The 27,648-nt window shown below is 35.5% G+C and overlaps 1 protein-coding gene across 1 annotated transcript in view; it reads right to left on the minus strand.

Annotated features, from left to right (window-relative positions):
* The window catches only part of Col4a5 (collagen type IV alpha 5 chain), a 152,186-nt gene that overhangs the window by 74,912 nt on the left and 49,626 nt on the right, over window positions 1–27,648 (minus strand). Inside the window, exons 2-16 of the mRNA XM_051178007.1 lie at window positions 27,130–27,189; window positions 23,273–23,362; window positions 18,607–18,651; window positions 13,992–14,036; window positions 13,692–13,754; window positions 11,074–11,127; window positions 10,718–10,744; window positions 8,452–8,532; window positions 7,128–7,190; window positions 4,350–4,385; window positions 4,218–4,259; window positions 3,963–4,055; window positions 2,511–2,564; window positions 2,363–2,419; window positions 1,332–1,376 (exon numbers count right to left, since the gene is read on the minus strand). Of these exons, the coding sequence (XP_051033964.1) occupies window positions 1,332–1,376; window positions 2,363–2,419; window positions 2,511–2,564; window positions 3,963–4,055; window positions 4,218–4,259; window positions 4,350–4,385; window positions 7,128–7,190; window positions 8,452–8,532; window positions 10,718–10,744; window positions 11,074–11,127; window positions 13,692–13,754; window positions 13,992–14,036; window positions 18,607–18,651; window positions 23,273–23,362; window positions 27,130–27,189 (855 nt within the window). The remainder of the gene's footprint in view (window positions 1–1,331; window positions 1,377–2,362; window positions 2,420–2,510; window positions 2,565–3,962; window positions 4,056–4,217; window positions 4,260–4,349; window positions 4,386–7,127; window positions 7,191–8,451; window positions 8,533–10,717; window positions 10,745–11,073; window positions 11,128–13,691; window positions 13,755–13,991; window positions 14,037–18,606; window positions 18,652–23,272; window positions 23,363–27,129; window positions 27,190–27,648) is intronic.

A 27,648-nucleotide genomic window follows, 5' to 3' on the forward strand; every position in this document is an offset into this window, starting at 1 on the left:
GGGCAAGATTGGGGAAATAAGGGTGTGGGTTGGGGAAGACTTGCCAAGGATAAAGGGAATATAAAGAAACTATTTGGAAAGCAAGATATTTTCATTTGTGTGATAGCAGTTTGACTTTTTGTAGGATGTAATCAAGGACCCTCTGAATGGATTCAAGACCCACTCAACATAAAGACAGGTGGGAAGATGGAAACACAATGCCTGGTAGTATAAGCAACAACCCTAGTCTGAAAGAGGAATTAGGCCCATACAGTAAATGTGATTCTCATGGTTAACTTCCAAACATATCAGCAAATGCCTTCTAAATATCTCTGCTTAAACTCATAGATACAGCAGTCCCCAGCCTTAATCAGAGAAGTCTCTCCTAACAATGAACAGTGGTGATGCAGATAACAATACTCATAGCTGTCAAAGATACAGAACGTAAGTGACAATGTAGGTCCAGCCACAAACAAGTCACATATGCCACCCCCTCTATGGCTCAGCGAACAATGTGGATGAGGAGGCAGGAAGTATGTAAGAGCCCAAGAATAGTGTGGAGGGCTACTAAGTGTCATCCTCAAGACTTTATTACACTACTATAATAATTAACTCACTTCAGCTGTAGCTGCCTGTACTGTGACCACCCAAGACCAGCCCAGACACAGCAATCAGTCAGAAAAGGAAGAGGGACTCATGGGGCCCTATCCTCCGCCTCTGAAATATTGACTTTTAATAGATTCTGCAGCCGGAAGCATCACTGTCTTTAGTTATATGCCCTTCTCTGTTGAGCCCATCAGGTGCCAAACTCAGTCTTATCAAGGGCCTGGATTAATCTTTCTGGGCCACAAAACAAAATGAATAGGCATGAACAAGTGAGAGAGATTCATGTGGACATAGAGAGGAGGGGGTGAAAGTGGACAGTATATAAGAAGTACATATATCAAATTATTACTATTATTATTAATAATAATGTGTAATATGATCAGCCAGTCTCTGTTCCTGTTTCCATGCCTTCCCTGAATGCTGTTTGTCTTATCTACTATGGAGGACTATATCCTTCTGTAGCTGCAAGCCAAACACACTCTTTCATTTTTAAGAAGCTTCTTTTGTCATTACAGCCCCTGGAAAAGAATCTAAGATAATAAAGCATACCTCATTACATCTGTCTTAAAACTAGAGGTAGTTTAAATTTATATTCAAAATAGTGAAGACAACTTCCATTCATTTAAGCTACTTCCAAGCTCCATAATGTATGCCCTCTGCTTTTCTACCACCATTACAAAACAGTGCAAACATTACCCAAGTTTTTGTTGCTGTTGTTGTTAAAAGAAAGGACCAAAGCTACTCACTGGGAGTCCTGGTTGGCCACTCTCTCCATCTTTGCCTGGTTTACCCTGTAGTATACAAAGCAATGGCAGGGGAAGCACAAAAAATTTGTTAGGTAGGAAGTAGAAAATTAAGGACTATAGTAATCATTAGTCCTGCCTTGAATGAGTACAAATAGACTTTTAAAATAACAGTTATTGTGCTGGAGAGGTGGCTCCGCCGTTAAAGGCTAGGCTCACAACCAAAAATATAAAAAAAAAACCAGTTATTATAATAAGTTACACCTGTAATGATATTTTCAGGCAATGAAATTAGAATTTAGAAAGAAAGAAATATATCCACATGTGTGTTATTGAAATTACTTTAACTATATATAGATGTGTCATGTTTGTATATGCTGCAGAATATTTAACTGTTTAAAGGTATGTTAATTTTTTATGCTGCATTTGTTTAATAATGGATGGATGTGTGTTTAAATATGTAAAAATGTGTTGCATTTGTGTCACCTTGCCTGCCTGAGGCACCTGATTGGTCTAATAAATAGCTGAACAACTAATAGCTAGGCAGGAGAGAGATCAGCAGGAATGGCAGGCAGAGAGAATAAATAGGAGAGAGAAAAGGAGAGGAGAACAATGGAGTAAAAAAAGGGACACACCTGGGTCCAGAAGCCAGGCAACCACCAGCCAGACATGAAAAGCAGTGAAATTAAGACATACAGAAAGAAAGAAAGGGAGGGAGGGAGGGAGAGAGGAAGAGAAGAAGGAAAAAGGGAAGGAAAGAAGGAAGGAAGGAAGGAAGGAAGGAAGAAAGGAAGGAAGGAAGAAAGGAAGGAAGGAAAAAAGGTAAAAATACCCTAGGCAAAACATAGATGAAGAGAAACCGATTAAGTTATATGAGCTATCAAGAAACAAGCCTAAGCTGAGGCCAAGCATTCGTACCTAATAAGACTCCATGTCATGATTTGGGAGCTGGTTGGTGACCCAAAAGCGAAAGCCAAGTATATATGTGCATATTTAGAATTTTTATAAACACAATTAATGGTCATAACACTTACCCTTTTGCCTGGTTCTCCTGGCTCACCCTTTTCACCTTTCACACCACCTGGAGGACCCTGCACATAATCAGTAGTTTCATGAGATATTATATATATATATCAATACCAGTTCATGTTAAATGATTCTCAGGCATTTCAGAATACTTACTGGAGGACCAGGTATTCCTGGAGGTCCAGGAGGCCCTCTGTCACCAGGAACTCCCTATTCAGATACAGGGACAATTAAAGCACATTAATACTAGAATATGCATTCTCATTCTCCTAAAACTCAGTAGAGTTCCAACTACAGAACATGTTTAGTAATGTGAATTTTGGGTTCACCAGGAATAAAAAAGATAGCAAAATGTTTTTTAAATCAAAGCTGAAATCTGTTAGGGCCAACAATATAAAACTCTTTCCTCACTTCAGTTAATATCCAGTATCAATACTAGTTAAATAGCAAGATATATAATGAGAATTCATTTGTGTAAAGTATTTAATAGAAAGCAAGAAAATATAAATCTAGATTTGGCAGTTGCATAACAATATATCTTTCCACAAATAAGTAATTTAATTCATTGATATATTTTAAATACATTTTTCTTTTATTTTCAATGCTCTTATTAGCATTTAAGTGAATTAAAATGCATATATCTTGTTTGTTGAAAGGTAGGTCAGTATTCACTAAAATAACATTTGATCTTCTTTCATAGTATCAGAGAAGTAAAGTATTATAATGATAATTTACCATAGCAAGACCTGATCTTAGCCTTGAATATAAATCAAAGAGCAAAAATAGAAACAACCCAAATGGACATCAGCTGATGAATAGGTTTGTGAAGCATTTGCTATATCCACACAATGCAATATTATTCAGCCATAAGAAGGATAAACTACTGCCACATGCTAAAAATGAATTGAACATAAAAACATTAAGTCATGTAAAAACAACCAGTAATGAAGGTCATGTATTGTATTATCCTATTTATATGAAACACCAACAATAGACAAATCTACAGAAAAAAGAAATAGAAAATGGAAAGTTAGGAGAGAATGTGAAAAGAAAACTAATATGCATGAGTTTTTATATAGAGTTGATGAAAATTTTCTAAAAGTGCATTGTGGGCATAGTTTGACAACTCTGTGAATACTGACTGATGAAATTATATATTTTAAGGATTAATTGTTTGGCATGAAGATAATATCCTGATAAAGTTATTCTTAAAAATTTAATTATTCAAAGTCCTTGTTGTTGAAAGAATACCCACATTTATGATTACATATCTACATATAGTTTGTTTTAACAGAAAGCAAGATTTTAAAATTTTTCATAATTTTTAAAATATTTGATTAAAGAGTTCTAATTAACAAACATTATACTCATTAAGAATGCAGGATAGAGGGGGCAGAGGAGAGGTAGGGGGATAGAATGGAAGGAGAGGAGAAAGGGGAAACTGAGGTAGGGATATAAAATAAATTAAAGAATTTAATTAATAAAAAGAATGCACAATATGCTATCTCAATATACCTACATACTGTGAAATTATTACCACAATCAAGTTATTTAACTTAACTTATCTATAACAAAATCTTTATCAAATTCCCTTTCTTGGAGGCTCACCTGATCTCCTTTCTGAAATTCTAGATCAGTTGGTCTTTTCTGTTCACTGATCTGTCCAGGTGGACCAGGTGGGCCCTGAAGACCTTGTTCACCCTATTTACACAGAAAAATGATAGTTATATTTAGTAGTCTACTACAAGTAATAATATAGATTAAATATGTCCATTGTAAGGCACAAGGCAAGAAAAAAGACAGTACAAATGAGTATAAATGGAGGAACATGAAGGCTGGATAAACAACTTTTCCTTTACTCACTTTTTCACCTTTGGGTCCCTGGAAGTTTAAGCCCATATTCCCCTGAAGAGAGAAGTTTCCATTTAAATTCTCATTAACAATAAGAAAAACTAATTTACACAAAATAAATGATGTAACAAGAAAGAACATTACCTTTGGTCCTGGTGGGCCTGGTGGACCAGGAGGGCCCTTAGAAATCACAGAAATGAGAAAAAAACCCATTATATTAAGATGTTTCTTTAAAATTATTTGGTTTCATAAAATGTGACAACTGAAAGGGACCTTCAGACTATTATTAAGATTGGGGATATAGCTCAGTGATAAAGTAACTGCATACTAAAGTGAGGTACAACAAAAAATCTATTATTTCCTCCTCGTTGTATTATTGTCAAAGACACACAGTTCAGTAGATTAAAGCAATCTAGACAAATGTAGAAACTTCTGGTGACAAGATGGGAATTTACAGTGGCAGAAAATTAGGCTTGATATGAAAGAGGGTTAAGTAGCACAAGTGCCAAAACCAAATAATTAAATTAACTTAAACAAACATGTTGTTTTTATCTGAATTACGAGTAACATTGTTCCTAAAACAATGAAGTTGATTTTTAGGGGGCACATGCTCTTTCTTTTCCTTTCTTTTGTTCTTCCTTTCTTTTTTCTGTTTGTTTTTTTGTTTGTTTGTTTGGGTTTTGCTTTTTTGAGAAAGGGTTTCTGTTTGTAACAGCCCTGGCTGCCCTGGAACTCACTTTATAGAACAGGCTGGCCTGGAACTCACAAAGATCCACCTGCCTCTGCCTCTGCTGGGATTAAAGGTATTCACCATCATGGCCAGCCACATGCTCGTTTGTGTACACAATTGTGTTTGTCTTCCCGAAAATGTCTCAAGGCATGAAAAATCAAACAGACATTTCTTACCATAACTATATGGTAAGATCCAATTATTGAAGATACCTCATACTTTTGCTGCAGGACATAGAAACTACTCTCAAAGACACCAGGAAACTTTCTCCCTGCTGGTTAGATTTCATAGTGCCAGAAAGTGCTATGTAGCATGCTAGGAGAGAAAACACATTGATGTGCAACAGTGGCATGACTATTATTGGATAACTATCTTTTCCTGATTGGCTTTGAGGCCTGTTCCACAGTAAAGAATGACATAACTCATACTGTAACCCTGGCCAAGAGCCAATGGCTGGGGAAGGCTTAGGACCAATAGTATATCCTGCTATTGTTATTTTGCTGGATGGTTATGCTGTCCACATGCCTTTTAGATGTTTATTTTTATACCCATAGACCTGGGTTGTCTTCAACCTTGGTTAGAAAAGCACTTATTTTTGGATTAGGGAGTAGTCAATGAGAGACTTAACCCTAAACTGGACATCTGCATCAACACCCTTTCCCAAGACTCATGGAACACTGAGGAAGAGAAAGCAGAAAGACTACACAATCCGGAGGATAAGAAGGAGTGCTGTGAAATGTTGCCTTCTAGATATGACATGACTATTGCACTCTTGACCTCACAGAAACTGGGGTTACCTACACAAGACCTTCACAAGATCATGACAGCAAAATCCTTAGTGTAGGTTGTGCATTGGTGGCACGGGCCTTTATTTATTATATGCTTGGGAGACAGAGGCATGAGGATCTCTGTGAATTCAAGGCTAACCTGGTTTACAGAGCGAGTTCCAGAACAGGCACCAAAGCAATACAAAAAAAAAAAAAAAAAACCTGTCTTCAAGAAACAAACAAAAAACTTAGTATAGATAGGGTAGATGATCTCCAGGCCCTACCTCTCATCAGTCGATAGTTGCTAGAAAAGGGGTAAACCATACTTTCTTGAGGATGTGGCCACTGGTAGGATTTACATGCTCTAGTAGATGGCTTTACTTCCATGTACATATGGGCAGCAATAAGTGTACTTAAAGGGTTACTTTTAAAAAACATGAAGTTGGAAGGGAAAATATTAATAGAGACATGGAGAGAATTATAGGGAAGATATGGGGGATAAAATGATCATATTTCATTGGATATATGTATGAAATTCTCAAGAATGAAGACAACATATTCAAAGGAAAAGTTAATTAGGCATTTATTTGCCTGTGTATGATTTTAATACCATCATTCTCTGTTTATTTACACATCATTCCCCAGTGTTGAATATTTTGAAGGAATATATGACGTGTGAGTGAATCAATTTAGTTTACAAGGGTTAAAGACATTCAGGGTTTGATACCACACCCAGACAACACCAATATTGTGATACCAGAATTATGAAGAGGTGCCATGGCTCCCAGGCCCTTGCTTTACAGGATTCTTATAATGAAATCAAACTGAAAGTAGGCGTACTTAAGCCTTTCCCAAGGAGTTTCAGTAGGTTCTTCTGAAAATTAGTATACATTTCCCCTACTCAATAGTAAGAACCAACTGTCACAAACAAAAGTGCATTACCCATCAAGGTATAGTGAAAATTGTCACTTAAATACATGGTCTATGGGACACAAAGAGGCATGTGAAAAATTACTTTGACAGGGAGACAATTTTGCTGCCATTTTAAAAAGTGGATGGCAGCAAAGATCTAACTCCAATCACGACTAGAATAAAATCTTAGTATTACATCAGGATTCATTTTCATTATTTTTTTCTGTACTGGAGAAAGCAGGGCCTCATATTGCTAGATAAGCATTCTACCATTGAGCTATATTTCTAGCTCCCATTTCATCTGTATACTTTTATGTGTGTCATTTTACCTGTATGAAAACATAGGGGCTTTGCTTACTTAGGATGCACTCTTCTACATAACAGAGTCACCATTAAATAACAAAATTAAATACATGAATATTAAAATTAAGTTATTTTTCAAGTAATACAATCAGTAAACATAGTTTTGAGTCAGAAAGCAAAGGAGGAAAAATACAATTACAGAAAACTTACCATTAAACCTGGTGGTCCTGGAGGACCACTTGGTCCTGATGTACCCTTGGGACCAGGTGGACCCTGTTATAAAGGAAGAATAGAAAAGAATGAAAAATAAAATTCCCTAAACTTAACTGTTTATCTTACAAAGAAATAAGTATATGCAACTTAAGTTATTTTTATAAGTCTATACTGTTGCAATATTATCAGAACTTAAAAAATTACACAAATAGAAAGGGCTTATGAGGTTACTCAATAAAAGAAATTGGATACAGCTTTCAGAAAGGATTATGTTCCACAATGACAAATAAAAACATGATAAATACATAATAAAAAGCTATAACATAAACTACAACAAAATAACATGAATGCATCTTAACAAGCCAAGGAGAGAAGAAGCATTATAGAAAATTACATGACTACCACATATTATAAAGGAAACCTAATATTGTTTAAAAAATAAAGCTACTTTAGAATGAACAGTTTATTCAAGCTACTAGTTATATATTGAGAGAATCCAAAAGGATGTGGCTGCCAGGGAAAATCATATTGATTCAAAATTATTTGTGATATTTTAGTTCTTAAAAATTATGTAGGGTTTGGGAGTGTTTATAGGTTCATATATATCCTGCGTGTACTGTTACATTTTTATACTAAATATTAATAATAAATTCCATGAGTATCAAGGGCAAAAGTGAACCCACTTAAGAGAGTGTGAATGGTAATTTCAGGTAAAGAATGATAAGAGAAAAATGAAAGAAAAAAATTCCCAAACATTGTATCTTAGCAATCAAATAGCAAAATGTCCTGATTTGTATTTTTGGTAAAAGGATTGATTCTCATAAAGTATAATGAACTTCCTCATCTATAAATACTCAAAAGCCACTGTTGCTCTTCTGCATATTATCTATAAACTAACACAATCTTTTTTGTAAAATTCCTCTTGATGTTTACTAAACATAAATTGCATTTCTTCAGCCTTCAATGTCTGCTCAGATATCATGCATAACTGATCTTGTTACAAATGGCATTATGATATGTTAAGAGAGATCAATGATTTTTATTTGTTAAAAAGCACATTTATAGTGTACTCTACTGCTTCCTAAACTCGCTTGCCACATTCACAAATACTCATTGACACTGGATATAAAGATAAACAAATGCAAATATGGCTTGTAAAAACTCTCCCTGTTCCATGGCATTTTAACTTTAGAATACATTCATGCTTTGAAAACTTCAATTAATAATTTGTATAACTAAAACAGGTAGTACTGAAGGTTGAGGACTTGCATGATCCTCTGGTTTAATTATGTAGTGAAGAAGAAAATCCTTATATGCTTACTTGTATTCCAGGAGGACCTGGGTATCCTTGATTACCCTTTGGTCCTGGCAATGATGACATGATTATACTACCTGGTTCCCCCTAAAAGAAACAAACAATGTAAGTTATAATCATTATTATACATGAAAATCATCAAGAACATAAATAGTAACCTGAGAGTTCATTTTAGTACATAAATAGTGAAAGATTAAGCATACCAATAATTTCACTAACAAATTTACCTTTGAAAAGTAAATTAAGTAGTGTCCTTAGTACAGTAGATTTATTAGGAGTTTGTGACACTTTTAGTTATTCATTAATTAAAATATGTATTAGATATAAAATATTCATGGAGAATTGTGCTAGGCCCTGGGCACTTAGTAATAAAGAAAGTAGAGCCTCTTTTCTCATGAGGCTAATAACATAACAAAGAAATATAAACCACAGCATGTAAACAAGATAATAGTATGTTCTGTCATAGTCTCTAAAGTAAAACAAAATGATTGATGAATAAGTGATACAGAGAGTTAAGTAGGTAGTAAAATAAAAGGTCTCAGTCTGAAGGGCAAGTGTAATTTGCCAGAAGTATCTAAATTCTGCACTGGCTTAGTGGTAGAGTGCTTATCTATCATATATAAAGTCTGATAAAAAAAAAAACTTTTAAGCTCTCAAATGAGCTAAATTTAGACCAGTGGTACTAGTGATCCAGAAAAAATGGCTTAAGATAAGGCTATTGTTAAGGATAAGATGTGCCCATGGGTGCAGTAGTGGCATTACTGTTAGGGAGGTATCCAACTGATGTCTGATTAGTTTTACAGCCCATTCCACAGGAGGAAACACATGCCTAGTGTGTAAGTCTGGCAAAAAACCCATTGCTGGGAAGCTCATAGGCATGAGTGAGTGTACCTAGTACTATGATTTTGTTAAACAGACAGTATCAAACTGCCCTCTAAATTCCTATCTATCCATTAGATCTTACCAGTTCAACCCTTAGATCACATGAGAGGAGTTTCTTGTGTGGTGGAGAATGGTTAATGCAGAAATTCACAAGCGAACAAAGTGCAGAGAATAAGTGTTAATGGAATGCTCAATCACAGCTAGGAAATTTTTATTACACTCCTCCTCCTAAAATTTCGGGTTAGAAAATTACAAGTGCCAGAGGTCAAGGATTAGAGCAAAACAGTGTCTTCTGGACATAATGGAATTCACAGTAGCTGTGGTGGCCTGTACAGGACCTGTCAAGATTAAGCCAGTCAACATTATGGCATGGAGGGAGGTGGGTCTTATGAAAACTCTCTCCCATCTGAGAAGTTATTGACAGCAAATTGCAGCTGGATGGCGGGTTGGGGAGAAAATAAAATAAAATAAATTATCTTTAAGTTTATGGCTCCTGACAGGATGATCATGCTTCAGTGCCCAGACTTATACCCATGAAAATGTGGGCAGCCAAACTGCACTCAATGGGATTTGGGGAAAAAGGGGTTGACTTGGAGTATCAGAAGGTGGGGATAGACATGGAAGACTGAGGGCTGAATACAAACAAAATATGTTGAATGTATATATTTTCAAGAATAAATAAAAACACAATTTAAATGTCATGTAATATATACTGATAAGAAATATATATATACATATATATATATATATATATATATATATATATATGGATTCAATGGTACATTTATAGATTAACTGCCGATATTAATCTGAGCATCTGGGAGAAAACTGAACAGATTTTTAAGGAGGTTGATGATCACATATAGTTTCAATAAAAAAACCACAAATTTGAAATTATAAATGTAGACAGCCAGTAACTACATAATCATCAATAAATATTGTGGACATAATTAATGTCACCAGACATAGAGGAGAAGGAAGAGTCAGGCCAGGATTGATGACTGCTAGACAGACTAGAATGAGTTTGTACTGAAGAATGCATAACTATCAGATGCAGAAAAAAAAAAAACCCTATGAAACTAGAGTGTTACGAATTCAGAGATAAAGAATACACATCTAGGAAGAACCAACAGTTGATTATATCAAACTACAATAAGATAAAGTCTGAAGGTGTAAAAAAGAAAGATTTGAGCACAACACAAACATTTTCAAGAATGTCAGTATAGAAAACTGCATAGTATACTACTTAAAGAGAGTTTCTCAAGGTGTAGCAACATAACTTCTATATGAAACCATTTGGAGGCAGAAGTTGCAGTTATTATCATACTGCAATTGTAGACTTTCTACATATTTTACTCAAATTCTTTATTGTTTTAGCATGAGAGCTTACCTTCATCCCTGGGATCCCAGGAGGCCCCTATTATTAAAAAGAAGGAAGGGATTTTTATATAAGTTTGACAGGGATAAACAAAAGAACACATGCTATACAAATGAGAACAATCTGAATAAACTTGTATGGGGTCACTTTATAATATTTTATATTATAGGATTCTTATAGGTAATATTTCTATTAACTAGCATAGAATCCTTGCTTTTATTCTGCAGGAAGTTCTTTTAGCTATTCCTTTTTAAAAATACTCATTTGCTACTTTAAATATGTGACTTTGTTCCATATGAGCAAACTTTGTGTTCACACCTTTTCTGTTACATCCTGAGTTCATTTTAATTCTGAATTTTCGAACTTACTGGAGGACCTTGTAAACCAGGAAACCCAGGATTGCCTGGAAATCCACGTTCTCCCTAAAAGGAGTTAAAAAGAAAGAGTATAGAAAAAGACAAAACGGTAAAGAACTATATGAACAAACAATGACTTTCTTTAAAAGCCATTTGAAACATACCAGATTACCAAAAATTCATTAGCATCAACTTCTGAATTATTTCAGAGTCAACTCATCACAGCAATTCAACCTACCAAGATACTTTCAGCCCTACTCATCTGCCCCAACCAAAGTTAAGGGGAAAACTCTACCACAGTTATTTACTTTTGAAAAATCTATTTTGAAACCATTGCACCACAGATTTCTGATGATTGTCACATTTAATAGTTAATGATTTGCCTCAATTTTATGACCATGTGCTGCATACCTTCTTATTTCAAACTTACCATTCCATTTTTTCCCTTTATCGTAAACTATTTCAAATTATTTTTTAAAAGGAAAAGATGGCAAGGAAGAAGGCTATTAATAGCACCAAGAAGACAGTAACAAAAGATCTAGCAATTGCAGGCCATTATATTTTTTAGATATCCCATTTCTTTCATTCACTATTGTATACTAGCAATATAGACAATTGGTTTAGAAAGCAGTTAAAATGGAGGTAGAAGAACACCAACGCAAATTCTTTTCAAATACCTATGTATGCTATAGCAATTCTAGGAACAAACATGTCAGAAGATTTAAAATGGTAAAATTATTACACAACCTCTGAGTCTTTGACTTATTTTCTGATGGCGTTCTCTATATCACTTTTAATACATGTAAAAGGTCCAAAGAGAAAGGAAGTATATCCAATTTAGAAGACACTAAGGAAAAAAGACCCACACATTGGAGATCCAACAGTAGGATTCATATTTTACATATGTAGTAAGAAATGTAAGAAAATTCTAATCTATTCTATGCACAACAAAATAACTTAATTTGCATAAAACTTATTACATGAATAATGCCCTAAAACATAAATTAAATTTTGGAACTGGGAAAAGACTCCTTTCTGAAAAGAAAAAGATTTCTTTAATCATATGATATATCTGCAAATCCATTTGGCTTCCCCATGTAAAACTTTGAGTACTGGTCTTTTTTGTTGTATAAGGGATGTTGGAAGCACACACACACACACACACACACACACACACACACACACAAATTAAAAAACACAAAGAAACAAACCAAAACATAACTATGCCACCAGATAGGAACAAGAAGTTAGTTTACTTTCTCATGAAATTTGTTGGTTGGTCCCATCATCAAAGACTGCCTGAATTAGAATGAAGAACATAAATCTCTCTAATATGGATATTTGCATTACAAATAAATCTATACATTACAAAAATATAATAGTTGTTATGCAAGACATGGTACAAATTTAGTTCCAGAACTTCAAATATAGAGGCAAGTGAATTTCTATGAGTTCAAGGCTATATAGTGAGACTCTGTGTCATGAAAAAAAATATTAATATTGGCAAGGATTATAGAGACCTGGGAAATAATAGGGTTGAAAAGTATTGTGTTAATTTTATTTATGTTTTAGAAATTCTCAGAAAACATGTTCATTGTAATGTAAAAAGTTAAAGTATACTTCTGATGGGAGATGGCATTCTGTAAATATGTTTCTCTTATTGGTTAATGAATAAAGCTCTGTTGGCCTATAGGAAAGCAAGATAGGCAGGACTAGGAGACAAGGAGGTTTCTGGGAGATGTAGTAGAGGAGAGTCAAGATGTAGGAAATAAGAGAAAAGGTCCGGACCCTCTCTCCGGTAAGATAAGACTATGTGGAAACACTTAGATTGATAGAAAAAATGGGTTAATATTTAAGACAAAGCGAGCCAACAAGAAGCTCTAGCCATTGGCCAACACCTTTATAACTAATAGAGTTTCTGTGTTATTTTGGGGCTGACGTGGCTGTGGGACCAGGCTGGAGGAAAGCTGCTCCTATACATACACCCTAATGTAAAAATTTAGCATATGTCATTGACTAAAAATATATAGGGTAGATACAGTTTTATGGAATATTATGCAGAAAGAGAAAATGCTAAAAAGATAAACAAAAAAAGCAAGAAAACAAGAGCAAATTTTCTTCATTATCTATTGATGTATATTAATGTCAAATCTTTGACTCAAATCAAGAAAAGAGGCATTATGTATTTTTAATTCTTAAGTGCATCAGTTTTGCTGATAGAAATCTTGTAGTTTTCATGGTAACAGTTAAGGAAGTTAAAAAAAAAAAAGTAAAGCCTGAATCAGTGAGATGGTTAGGTAGGTAAAGTTGCCTTGTACCAAGGTATAGACAATCTGAATTTGATACCCATACTCCACATGGCAGAAGGAAATAAACCCCATAAGTTGTCCTCTGACCTCCACATGTGTTCCATGGCATACATGAGTCTCATCCTCCACTATATAAATAAAACACAATAAGTAACCTCTAATCCAATGCACTACCCTTACAAGTTAGACAGGCTTAAATAATTACTAATATCTAATGTAGTGAAAATGTTGACTTAGACACAAAGCCACTCTATCTCTTTACAGACTTTTAAATCTAGTATGATCGATATACTGTTCACAATTAAGCTCAAGAAACCTCACCTTGGTTCCATTGCATCCAGGTATACCTTGAGGTCCTGGAGCTCCATCATGGCCTGGCATTCCCTTTAAAAAGGCATACAACACACTTAGAGTATTCCTTAGATTATTTTTAGAGGAGTTTTTTTTATTGATTTTTATTAAATTTAAAACAATCTTATTTTACATACCAACCCTCTCCTTTCAATCCTCCCGTTCCCCCCCACCAATCCCCCACCCCATTCCCCATTCACTCTTCAGGGAGGGTGAGTCCTCCCATGAGGGCCTTTTAAAGAACTTTAAAATAATTACAATCATACTTACAGGAAGACCTGGTGTCCCTGGAAATCCAGGAAGTCCAGGAGGACCCTATAACAATAAAGAAATCTCTTGAGCTAATAACGAGGCTGTCACAAAATGTGCCTCACTGCTACCAACCACTGTTGTATTAATAACTGTAGAATCCTCTTTCATATAGGTGTTTTTAACATTCCTTTTACAGAAAACTAGAGATTCCTGTATTTAGAGACATTTTCTTCTTTACAGTTAGTAGCTGCAAACAAAGCAGTGGATGGAATGTCTGTTTTAGCATATAAAATTCCTTCAGGTTTGTGAATACGAATTTACTAAGAGAGGCTTAACAAATGGATCTCCCGCTGAGAACACTAATGTAACTAATCCCAAACATCTTTCAATGAAATTTCCCTTTCAGGACTGGCATTCTACAACTTGACAACTATTTCTGTTGGTGAGGATACAAGGAAAACATTACCTCTCATCTGTGCTGTGAACATGGACTCAAATGTTATGGTAGGAAACTTGGAAATAGCTACCGAATTTGATACACACATACCCTTTAACCTCACAACTCACTTCTATGTATCCAATCCAGAGGCACACTACAGAATAGCAAACACAATATGATATTTAAGGTTTGAGACTAAGGCACTATTATAGCAAGGTATGGATAAAAAGAGCAGCTGTTTCTGAAAGATTGTATGCCAGAAAGCAAGAAAGCCCCAGCAATCAGTTTCTTCTGTAAAAAGGACAGTGGGCAGGAAGCAAACTTGAAAAGACTCCTATCAGGTCAAGGATGATATAAAATGGGTTTCATATGCTTGGTGGCCCAGCATTGTCTGTGAGTTTAAGTCCAGCAAGGTCTACCTAGTAAGACCCTAACTCAAAAAAAAATTAATAACTACAATGAGTTGAAACATTAAATTATATGTCTTTGTAATGAAAATAACATCAAAAATCCTTTCTTGATCACTGCTTCAAGTAGTTATTATAGCAGTTCATTAATTTATTAAAATAGTTTATAAATTATTAACATAAGACAAGAATATAGTAGTTAAAAGTTACTAAGACATACTGAAGTTTTCATTGGTTAAATGAAAGATGTGAGGGATTTACTTTAAAACATTTGCAAAAATAGTGATTTTTTTGGAGACAATAAAATGTCAAAATGTTCAATTGTTTTGAAGGTAAAATTGAGCACAAGAAAGTTTAATCTATTGTGTATTCTGCATTTGTCTAAACTTAATTCTTTTTCACTTTTAACCTCTGTATATCAAGAGTAGACTGGGCTGGGTAGTGGGGACTTACACCTTTACTAACAGCACTTGGGAGGCAGAAGCCTCTGTGAGTTCAAGACCAGCCTTGTCTACAAATTGAGTTCCAGGATAGCCAGGGTTACACAGAGAAATGCTGTCTTGAAGACAGCACAAAACAAATAAAGAACAACAACAAAAAAGCAGCAGTCTGTAAGCTAAGAACTAAAGATATCGACTCCCACTTTTAAAGTTGTACTACAGAACCCAAAAATGATTCTAACTGAACCCCCCCCAGATATCTAGAAGTATCCATTCATAGAATGACCAATTCTTTTCAGTTTCAACAGTGCTTAGCACATTATAGCTATAACTGGCTATTGAGAGATAGTGTTATTATTATAAAGAGCTTTAATGGTACATGATACCAATTTAATCAGTTATAACTGACAAGCTAAAGGTTTCAACATTCTTTTTTTTCAGTACTATATCCACAGCAGTCATATATATACAACATAAGACAACCTACAAGGATCTTTTGTTTTGGTTTTGGTTTGGGATGTTTTTGAGACAGATTTCTAACTCTGCACACAAATGCTTCTTGTCTCAGCATTCCAACTGTTAATATTACATGTATGATGTACTAAGTTAGAGTACCACATTCTGCTAAAATTATATAGCCAATATAATGTTCTTAAAGATTTGTGCAATATTTATTTGTCTAAATATTTGAATATCAAAGAATTAAAATATTTGGGTGTGTAATAAAAAAACAAACATAAGCATGCTTTGTAACCATCCTTGTATTTAATTGTCAAAGTAAGAGGTCTTATCTAACCAATAAATAAATAAATAAATGATAAACAAACAAATGATAAATAAATAAAATGGATATTAGAGAGTGGTGGCTTTTCCAAAGTCAAGATCTATCTCCTCTGAACTTCGGTTTCTTCACATGCTAAAGTTAAAGAGAGTATCTTCAAGATCTTACTTTGACAATTAAATACAAGGATGGCTACACACCATGCTAATGTTTTTCTGTGTAATAGCTCTGGCTGTCTTGGAACTTGCTCTATAGACCAAGTTGGCCTCAAACTCACAGAGATCTGCCTGCTTCTGCCTCACAAGTGCTGGGATCATAGGTGTGTGCCACCATGCTGGGCCTCAGTATTCTCTAATTCTAAAACCAGTCACATGCCTACCAGGTGTGAAGATTGGCTGGCATTAGCTGTCACCTTGACAGACTATAGGAGCCCTTGGGAGAGATATGGCATGTCTGTGGGGGATTATCTTGATTATATCAACAGGCAGGACCATTCCTTAAGCAGGGGTTCCTGAACTGGATAACATGGAAAAGGAAGGTTTACACTAGTATGGATGTATTCACTGTGCTCTGCATCTGTTTGTGAAAGTGATGTGGCCAGCTGTTGAAAGCACATCCTGCCTTGACTTTCCCACCACGATGGACAACTTGAAATTTAGAACTGTAAACCAGAATAAACCCCTTCTTCTTTAAGTTGCCTTTATCAGGAAATTTTATCACAGCAACAGGAAAGGAATTAAGACAGAAATCGGTAACAAGAATTGGGACCATTGTTGTGATTATTCTGACCATTCAGTTCTTTAACCTTTGGAACTGGTTTTCAGGAGGAATGTGGAAGTGTTGAAACACTGAGTTTTAAAAGATCCTGGGTTCTGTAATCTGAATTTAATGGCAAATCTGATGGGAACTTGGAAGACAAATCACTGGGGGCTGGTCATTGAAGTGTCAGAGAAAACAGGGAGTCTATAAGCAACGGGACTAGAAGCCATTGATGTGATATTCTCGCCAACAATCTGGCTTCACTCTGCTTATGTCCTGTAAACTTGACTGACAGTAAATTTAAAGATAATGGGTTAACTTGTTTGGCAGAGAACACTTTATGCAGGAGAGACTTCAGGGTGGTGCTGATAACATAGTTCTAATTGTTAAAGAGGTCATCACCACTAAAGAGAAACCTCTTAAATTGCATTAGGACTTTTCTTTTGAAAAGATGTCCCAAAGGCAAAGACCCAGCTATCAGAGGTTCTGTCAAGAGCTAGAAGCAAAACCTGGCAGGGTAGCTCATTTGAGAGGCATGAATGATACAACATTAAGCAGGTCACTGAGTCTTGCTCCAAAGTTTTAAAAATAATCTAAGGCCAGATGATTGTGGTGTGTTTGAAGTCCTTGCAAAGAAACCCTGAAGGGCCAATGTATTAATCTGTAAAGGTAAACCTTAAGTTGTAGTTGAGACATCAGGAACAAAGTACTACTACCAAGGAAAGCTGTGTGAGTGGAATAAAGCCAACCTAGAAAAGACTCAATGTGTGCTGCAGGTGGCACAACTAAAGGCGTGCTCAAGTGTTTAGGAATCCAGTTGATTACATTAAAGCCCCAGATGCTGAAATTGGAGGTGCAGGATTTGATGTTTGTTCTGCATGGTTTTGTTTTATGTTGAAGTGATTATTTGTGGCTATGTCCCAGTTCTTCTATTTAGAATAGGAATATTTCCTCTGTGCCAGTATTATGTTGGAAGTATATACCTCATCTTTTTGCTTGTTTGTTTTGCTCTTTTTTTTTTCAGAAGCACATAGTTGAGACTTAGGACTATGGGACTTTAAATATTGCATTGTGTGCATTTTACAGTATACCATTGTCATGAGCCTATGAGAATAAGGCATGGAAAGTTGTGAATTAAAATTGATATGTTTAGGTGTCAAGCTGAGTAGGAGTATAGTTGTAAAGTTTTATTTTATTTTCCAAATTGACAGAATCTAGAATTACCAGGGAAACAGTTCTCTGGCATGCCTGTGAAGATTATCTTGATTACGATAATTGGTATGAGAAGGTCCATTTTAATTGTGGTCAGGATCTTTCACTGACAAGCGGTTCCTGGACTAGATATCATAAAAAAAGTGAACTGAGCACAAGAATGTTGATTGATCTTGGCTTTCCATTAGGAAAGTGATGTGAGCAGTTGTTTCAAACTCCCCTGATGCCTTGTCTTCCCCAAAAGGATGGACATTAACCTTTAATTGTGACTCAGAAAAAAATGTGCTGACATGAGTAAGGAAAATCTTACAGGGCCCCACTCTTAGACAAAGAACTACAGATAATTAATTACTCTTCAGAGAGGGAGACTTAATGATCACCAGGGACGAGACCCCTAATTGGTTATCTAGTAACAATTGATCAGCCTTGAAATAGTATACATGAAAGCAACACTAAATGGACTTAGCATGTTGTACTTAATGTGTGTATATGTGTGTGTAGCAATAAGTAGTTTTTTCTTCTTGTCTTCTATGATTTCATTTGTTTTATCTGTTGACATCAATGAAGCATTTACCACACACTGAATATTGCTTACTCTGATTCCTTTTGGTCCTGGTGGCCCTGGAGTTCCATCATCGCCCTGTAAAACACAGTATATTTAGTTCTATTGGTCTTCAAATCAGTCATCAAATAACTAATTTTCCATTATAACAGCCTTAAATTTTTGTAACAATATCTGAAAGCTAGTGTTAAATTCATATATCTAAAGAAGATTTATTAGTAAGACTAAAGACAATGATAAATTATATGTACACCATCAACCAAAGCCTTATTTTACTTTGAAGACGCTGACACAAAGATGGAACTTGACATGCATAAAGTTATATAAGAGGCATACAAGAAAATGAATATAAAATAGTAATACAGCTATTTCCCAAATTGTTTGTGCATTAAAAGAGAAAAAAGACAAGCACAAAATCTTGATGGTTTCTATGTCATATTTAGACTGCAAGTGTACATGCTGTTCTTGAATTCCTGCTTGTATCTTTCTATTTCTTTCAGAAAACACCTTCTACTGGCAAAACTTAACAACCATAAAACTCTCTTCCATCTTCTGCTCTCCACTCCTAGCAAACTCTACCTATGCATTTCTAGTCATGCCTGTAATGATGAAATTTTTAAACCTTATCTCATTAAATTTCTCATTAAGTATCTTCTTTTAAATTATGAATAAAAGAAAACGAATACCATTTCATGTAATATAGTATATTCACAGGTTCTGGCAACAAGGACATCGCTATTGTCAATGCAAAGGCTATAACTCTCTATAGAACATTCTCCTTTTAAAATATGTAATGATAATCTCATGCCAAAGCAGACACATTTATAAAAAGATTAAATGAATTCTGATTCCTAGTTAAAATAACTAGAAGGTCTCTTGTTTAATAAATATTCTATGTCTGCTCATTGAAGGCAAAAATAAGACAAGGTTAAAGCAGAGGAAGAATTTCAGGGAAAAAGTGGGAAAGCCAGAAGAGGCTAAAGCAGGAAAATTGCCACAAGGTTGAGACCAGCCTTATCTACACAGAAAGTACCAGGCAGAGTAAGACTGCCTTAAACAAAACAACAAGGAATGTGGGAAAGAATGGAGGGTATAGCTGGGAAGGGCATTTGACTGAAATATGCAAGGCCCTGAGCTCTACATTCAAAAGGAGAAAATTTAAAGTGGATGAGATTAAACCACTATTTGCAAATGATGTATGCCTGAAAACCAAGACAATTAAACTACTATAACAATATGCTAATTATACAATTTTATATGAAAATAATATTAAGAATGCTACAGCTTTATTATACTAACAATTTAGGAGACTTAATAGAAGAAAATATTCCACCTATGAATAGCAAAACAAAAAATTTGTCATAGAAAAGACAAATGACACTTTGATCTGTGAGGAACATATACATACTCATAAAAAGACAAATTGAAAGTACACTAAAAGATCACTCTTCTTCCATGACGATAAATAGAAAAGTTTCATGGTAATGGTGATGAAACTATATGGAAATATATTTTCTTTTTTGTTGCTGAATCAAAGGTAAATTATGTATGTTTGAGAAATGGTGATCTGGTAATATCCGTAAAAGAAATCACATGTACATACATAAGCATGCAAGTGTGTGTGTGTGTGTGTGTGTGTGTGTGTCTAATGATCCAGGAATTTATTTCTCATAATTTATCTTATAAATTCATGTTTATTGATGCAAAAAGAGTTAATCAAAGTTTTATAACCTTGAAGTTATGGTTCATAGCATCAAAATATTGAAAACTGCCTAATCATGTATAGGGAACTGGTTACAACATTATACTTATATATACAATGAAATTGAATGTAGTAAGAATGACATGTTCTGAGTATGCTGATAAAGAAAAATACAAATTAAGCATAACACATCTTCTTTTAAAAACAAAGGTGATGAAAATATTCCAGGGGCATGAACTAGCTTTTGGAGTTCATTCCCTATGAAGAAATACCTTTCTCAGCTTTGATGCAGTGGGGAAAGAGCTTGTTCCTGCCTCAACTTGATATGCTGTGCTTTGTTGACTCCCCTAGGAAGGCTTTGCCCCCTCTGTGGTGTGGATATGGGGTGGGAAAGGTGGGTGGGGGGCAGGAGAAGAGGAGGGAGAATTGGGGTTGCTATGTAAAAATGGGTATGTACTCAGTGAACACAGGTGAAAAAGAGGTTTTCATTATTGCATACATTTTATGTACCTTAAACAAAATAAATATATTGCCCATCAAAAAGGAACAACATTTTATTCAATAAAGAATTCTTTTGCAACATTACATATATACATTTATACAAATATGTGTGTGTGTGTGTGTGTCTGTGTGTGTGTGTGCGTATATGTATCAATAATTCATTCTAACCAACTGAACTAAGTGGTCAGTTTATTTTATAAACCTATACTTTCATAAACAGGAGTATACTAATAAAGAATTATTCTATATTTTACAAAAGTACACTTTCAGTTATAGAATCTAAGATGTTTGGAAAACTGTACATTCTCACTTTATAAATAATGAAAAGGGGTTGCAACAAATGTTAGAATGCTCTGTAAAATTTATCTGCATACAAACACATCTTTGTAAACTATTATACTCTCATTAAACAGTCTAGGTCAATGATAAATTATTTCAAAATAATTTTAATGTAACTTCTTTTAATGAAATACAAATATTTACTCTTAACATGAATTGTATGCAAGAAACTCTGGCCCTGATCCCAGATAAACTCAAATTCTAGAAATATAGCTTTTTCTATGGTTCACAGTACATTTGATTTCAATAAACTCATTTCCATAACATAGCTGAAAATTAATCAGTTTGTGCTCCCACTTCATTTTCATAAGACTGTGCTGAAGTTTCAGTGTGTTAAGAGAGGAGAATTTAGTTGTGCTGTTGTATCAGTGTTTGATTCCATCAACTTTACTGCTTTTAAATCTCTGTGCTACTTCTTTGCCATTCTTCGGTGGCAAGCATCATCCTGCTCTTGCTGTGTTACAGCACCTAGGAAACTCCATTGAATGGCCCATCTATCAAAATTCTGTGCAGTCATTTGGAGCTTTAGTGTTTCCATAGTGTTGATATTCTAACCAGTGAATTTTAGCACAGGTCCCATTTACTGTTGAATCTCACAAAACTGCCTCCTTGCAATCATGCCATCGTCCTTGTAACAACTAACTGCTGGTATAACTAAATATACATAAAAAGTCCCCATGTGTTTAATTTTCCTCCTTATTAGAAAACTACCTGGCGATAGTCACTTGACTTTCTTAATCCTTTAATGATAGGGTCAGCATCATTATATGAAATAATAAAGCTAGAGGGAAAATGTCATTAAGTCAAATTTTGCTTTTTGGGCAAGTGAATAGCACCAACTGGCCCTTCCAAATACCACTTTACCAGTCTATCTAATACAGATAGAAAAGGACACTGAATCAAAAGAGACATTAAAACTAAAAGACCCTTCTCTCAATCTCAAAATTCACTATTATCTTTCCCTCTTCCCTATCTAAACATACACATAGAGATGCTAGTCTCATATGTGTGTGTGTGTGTGTGTGTGTGTGTGTGTATAAATCCAATTTGTTCTATTCCTCTAAAGAACCCTAACTAATACACAAGGTCTATGATGATGATAATGGAGATTGAAGACTCCCTGGTAGATAGATTCCAGCTATTGACATTCCCCCAGCCAGCAGCTGCAAATGATCTAGGAAGATGCCAGAGTACATAGAAAGTTAGGAGGCTGATTCAAAGTGGGACTCAACAGCAGTCTCCGTGAGATCACTATCCATGTTACAGTTGTTTTAGAGCCACCCACACTTCTGTAACCAATTCCTTATTCATGCTCAGTTAGCAAGTCCAATAAACTCATTGTTCTCGCCAATCTGGGGTGAGAAGATGTTTATTTGCATCTCCCTAGAAGAAGTTTAATGTAAAAGCTCTAACAACCATACACAACAAGCAACATCTTCAAAAAAACTGAATATGTTAGTAATGTCCAAATTATAAAGACAAACAAACAACAAACCAGCACTAAGGTGAAGAGTAGGTACCGATTCACCAAAGGAGAACCTCACCACAATAAGTCTGATGTGAAACAGTCAAGACAGGAATACTAGTAGTATCAATGGATATGTTATCGTGAAAATGGGACAATTTTATGGGGTCTTAGTCTTATACAAAACACTACAGGCAACTAATAATGACTGCTTGGAGGAGAATTAGCCTCTCACGGATGAAGCTCCAGATTTGTTGTCCAATGTGTGAGTAATCAGCCCTGAAACCATGTTCATATAAATAACAAAAACAGACTCAGTAGGTTGTATTTATATTTATCTATTCACATATGTATGCCTTTGTAACAATAATAGTCAAAGAAAAAGAGACCATTAACTGTAGCATGTGGGGGTATGAGAGGAGTTTGATGGAGGGCAGTCTGGAGGAGCTTGAGGGGGAAAAGACAAGAGAAAAAGAAATACAATCTGTTTCAATTAAAAATATTTACAAAATAAATTCTATGAGAAATAAAGAACATAGAAAATAACTGTCCTTTTAATTCTGTTGTTAATCTAAGCAGTAATTTCTCATTACAGTTCAGTGAACTTTTAATTTTAATTGGATTGACAGTTTGTCTTACATTCAGGGTGGTTTACTTTCTCTGCTATTATTGATTGCTATGGAAATAAATACCTTTTGTCCCCGAGGTCCTGGAGGCCCTTCTGGACCTGGAAATCCTGGCAAACCTGGATGGCCTTCCAAACCTGGAAATCCTCGTTCTCCCTAGAATCAAACAAGGATGTAAAGGAAAGTCATTTGCGAACTTTATTTATTTATTTTTATAACTAAGTCCATTTAAATGAAAACAAACATTTATAGACAATATTTGGGAATTTGGGCGTCGTTCTTTCCAAACTACTTCCTGCTGGTAAGGGGCGCTGTCATGGGGGAATCCTAAGAAGATTCAGAAATCCTGGCTGTAGTCTGCAAGGCTGCCTTGTCCAGCTGTTTTGAATGTAGGATCACCTGGTACTCTGTTTCAGGTGGTCTGGCTTGATCAAACCACACGGATTTCAGAGTTTTCAAATGACTATCATATAAAAGTAACTCAATGTAGTGATACTAGATGTCCAGAGTATCAACATGGACAAAGCCAGAGGATGTGAGGAGGAGAAAAACATAAATCATTCCAAATGTATATAATATATAGTAAATGTAATCTCTTTACCGCTTGTAGAACTGAACAGCATATCAGAGATAAAGTGAGAACATAATAGCAAGAGTTTAAACTCAATTATAAAGAAGATGGAAAAATTAAGATTTTCACAATTTTAAGAGCTAGATTATCTCATGTTCATGAGCAGACTGTTACTAGCAGAGCTAGGACTAAAACTCTGAAAGTTCCACTCAGAACAAAAAGAAGGAAAAAACAATCTAGTTTCAGTATGTTTCCTTAGGTACAAAATAGCTACATGTTGGGATTTCAGCTTATATTCAGAACATACCTTTGTCAAACATATAGAGTACGCTATGTGCACAACAGTGCATATTCTCAAAGCAGAAGTACTGTCTGGGTCACAGATGTAATGAATGGAGAGAGAAGTAGGAGAGAAAAGGAGGAGAGGAAAACACGTGTGACTAGGAAGATTGAGTCGGGGTAGGAATAGAAGACAGGTGTGTGTGTGTGTGTGTGTGTGTGTGTGTGTGTGTGTGTGTGTGTGTGTGAGAGAGAGAGAGAGAGAGAGAGAGAGAGAGAGAGAGCAAACTAAAAGAGGGAGCCATTATTGGTTTGAAGAGAAAACTGAACCTAAAGAAAGGTCTAGAGACCTACAAGACTGCTGCCAACTAACAATTTGAGCATCCGTGGAAAGGCTACCATAAATGCCTTTCCCTGATAGTGAGACCAGCAACTAACTTATCCATGGAGCCCTCATCTAGTACCTGTTGGAAACAGAAGCTAACACCCATAACTAAACACTGAGTCCATAACTAAAACTCGAATCCAGATGCAGACTGAGAGAAGATCAGGTTGCAGAAACACATAGAGACAGCTGACCTGAACAAGGAGAAGCTGACGGGCCCCCAGACTGATAGCTGGGACTGACTCAGCCCCCCCCTGAATATGGGTCTCAGTTAGAAGGACTGAGCAGTCTAAGGGACCTCAGACAGTGGAACCAGGATGTAACCCTGGTGCACAAAAGGACCTTGCAAACACATCCCCCATGGAGGGATACTGCCTTAACCTAGAGACAGGAGAGAAGTCCTACTCCCTACTTCAAATGACCTGTCAGATCTACATGACCCCACTTGGATGGCATTGCCCTACAGGTGGAATTGGGGTGGGGGGCATGGGAGGGGAGGGTGGTCAGGGTGCATATGAGGGGGCAGAGAGGTTAAAATGGAGGGAGGGAAGGAGGGAGGAAGAGGGAAATGGGATCGACAGGCAAAAAAAAAAAAAGAAAGAAAAAAGAATAAACCAAAGATTGAAAATAAAGGATGCTAGCTAGTGGGGTGGCCTAACGACCTGACTGAGTTCAATCTCCAGGAATCACAGAGTGCAGAGAGAACTGACTCCTGCAAGTTGCCATCTGACTTCCAGACACTGTGACATGTGTGTGTGCGCGCACACACACACACATACAACAACATCAAATTCAAAATTATGTATTTGATTGCAATAGAATGACATCATCTATTCCTTCCCCTTTCTCCTCTCCAGTTCTTCCCTGGAACTTTCAACTGTCCCCTCCCCTTCCATTCTCAAATTGACAGTCTCTCTCTCTCTCTTTTTTAATGATTTTTGTTACATACATGTATGTATAAGTATGAGTAAGTAAAATTTAAAAAATAGAGAGGATGCCTCACTATGTTGATATCAATAATGCATTACACCTTTTAATGTTGTATCCTGAAATCCCCTCACATTATCACGGAACTTGAGACAGAAGAGCAGATAATATACAGTAGTAAAAAGAATTAGAAGGGCAATTGAGATTTTTCAAATGTAGAACATTTGCTAAAGTAAAAAATTATAGCTTTCCTGTGTTAGAATGGCTAAAAGAAAGGCTTTCCACCTACTTCCTAAAATGAATAGTAAGAAAAGCTAACATTAGTTGTGTGCCTACCTTTGCTTCCTAGGTATTTATTTAATCCTTTTAAACCATTATACTTGTGCTGTAATTTTCACACAATCATAGACTGAATGTGAAATATTATGCCTATTTCTGAAAGACAAACTTAAATCTTAAAAAAATTAAAAAAACAATTCTGACTAATCCTGCCTGCCCACGTTTGGATTTTTAAAAATTCTTTGTCAAATATTATTCTTCTTCTGTTATCTTTTAAATATTAATATTACTTTCTTGCAAATGTGATCCCTTCTATTTTCTTCCTTCCCTTATGATCCCAAATGAATCCCTTCTCATATTTTGACACTACAGAAGCATTCTTGTTGCAAAGCTAGTCCCCCAATCATATTACCTACTCAAGGGTTAATACAGCATTCAGCAATTTTTAATAGGGGTCTGTTAGGAGGCAGTGTGTTACACGACAGAATGGGGCTTGGAAATAAGGTTCCATAAAATAAATGAATGAACTTGTTGCCATGAGGACATTTTAACATCTTTTAGTATGTTAATGAATACTTGTATAACTAACTGGGGCATTCCATAACTTTTATTCACATATACTTAGTAATATCCAGTCACTTACTCACTTAAAAAAGTTTATGAGTTACTAAGAAGGAAGAGCAATAATGTGAGATCCTCGTCTCCTAGTACAATTCATTTTCATCTGCAATTCATTTTTCTATTTTAACTTGCCAGTTACCAGAACAAAAATGGGGCTGGAAGACAAAGTCCTCAAGTCAGATGTCATCTGAGGCATATATTGACTGGACCAAGAGCTAGAATTTCTTCTTGCTATTACTAAATTTTGTAAATCTCCTGTAAGGATGGGTATGATGCCTTACACCTTCCATCAAAGCACTTGGGCGACAGAGGCAGGTTGTTGTGTGTGAGTTCAAGGTGAGCCTAATCTACCCAGAAAGCTTCAAGTCACCCTGTACTGGAGAGACCCTATCTTAAAACAAAACAAAACAATTCACTGGTAAAGTAATAGGTTTCTAGAAAGGACTTTCATCCATATTTCATTTTGGTGATTTTCCCCAATCCCTGCTCTCTGTTCCTTGCTTATTTCCTTGTCCTTTCCCCTGCTGCTCCCTGAGAGTTTTAGGTCATTTCCCAATAGCTCTTGTGAGTTTTGTTGTTGTTCTGATTCTTTAAAAAAAAAAGAAACAAAGAAAAGAAAAAGAAAAAGAAGAAGATCTAGGGATGTGACACCATCGAAGATTGCTTGCTTAACTACTGCAGAGCCCTGGATCCAATCCCCAGCGAGGAACCAAAATGCAACCAATCCTAAATGATTGCTGATCCTGACACACAGTCTAATCTATCTACGTTCCCCCTGCAATGCAGTAGAATTCATTGAATTTATTAGTGTACTGATAGAAGCCCAATTTCATTCACAAATAGGCTTTACTCGGAACATACCTTTTCCCCTTTTATACCACTGCAGTCACATTTTGATCCAAGAGAACACCCATGGCAGGCCTATAGGAGGAGAAGGGGAAACCATTAAATACAATCTTGAAAGCAAATATGACTTAGAAGTCAATTGAATGCAGCAATTCAAACTTGTAGAATCAATGCAAGAAAAAAAACATATGAAAGGGTGCATACAAATGACAATTATATTCAAGCTTTTTATATGAACTGCTTTTTCATTTCTTCACAATGAGCAAATGAAAATTTTATTTTTTATTTTACAGTTTTAAACTAATAGATATTTCTTTTTTTAATGTGTGTGTGTGTGTGTGTGTGTGTGTGTGTGTGTGTGTGTGTGGTACACTCATGTTGTAGCATGTGTGTGGTAAGTAAGAAAACAACATGAAGTTATTATTATGTAAGTTTCAGGGGTAAAAATCAAGTTCCTGGGGTTGGTCACCATCTCTTTTATATGCCAAGAAATACCTTTTTGGTTTTGGTTTTTGTGTTTTTGAGACAGGGTCT

The sequence above is a fragment of the Phodopus roborovskii genome, unplaced genomic scaffold, assembly GCF_943737965.1.
Source record: "Phodopus roborovskii unplaced genomic scaffold, PHOROB, whole genome shotgun sequence".
Classification (NCBI taxonomy): domain Eukaryota; kingdom Metazoa; phylum Chordata; class Mammalia; order Rodentia; family Cricetidae; genus Phodopus; species Phodopus roborovskii.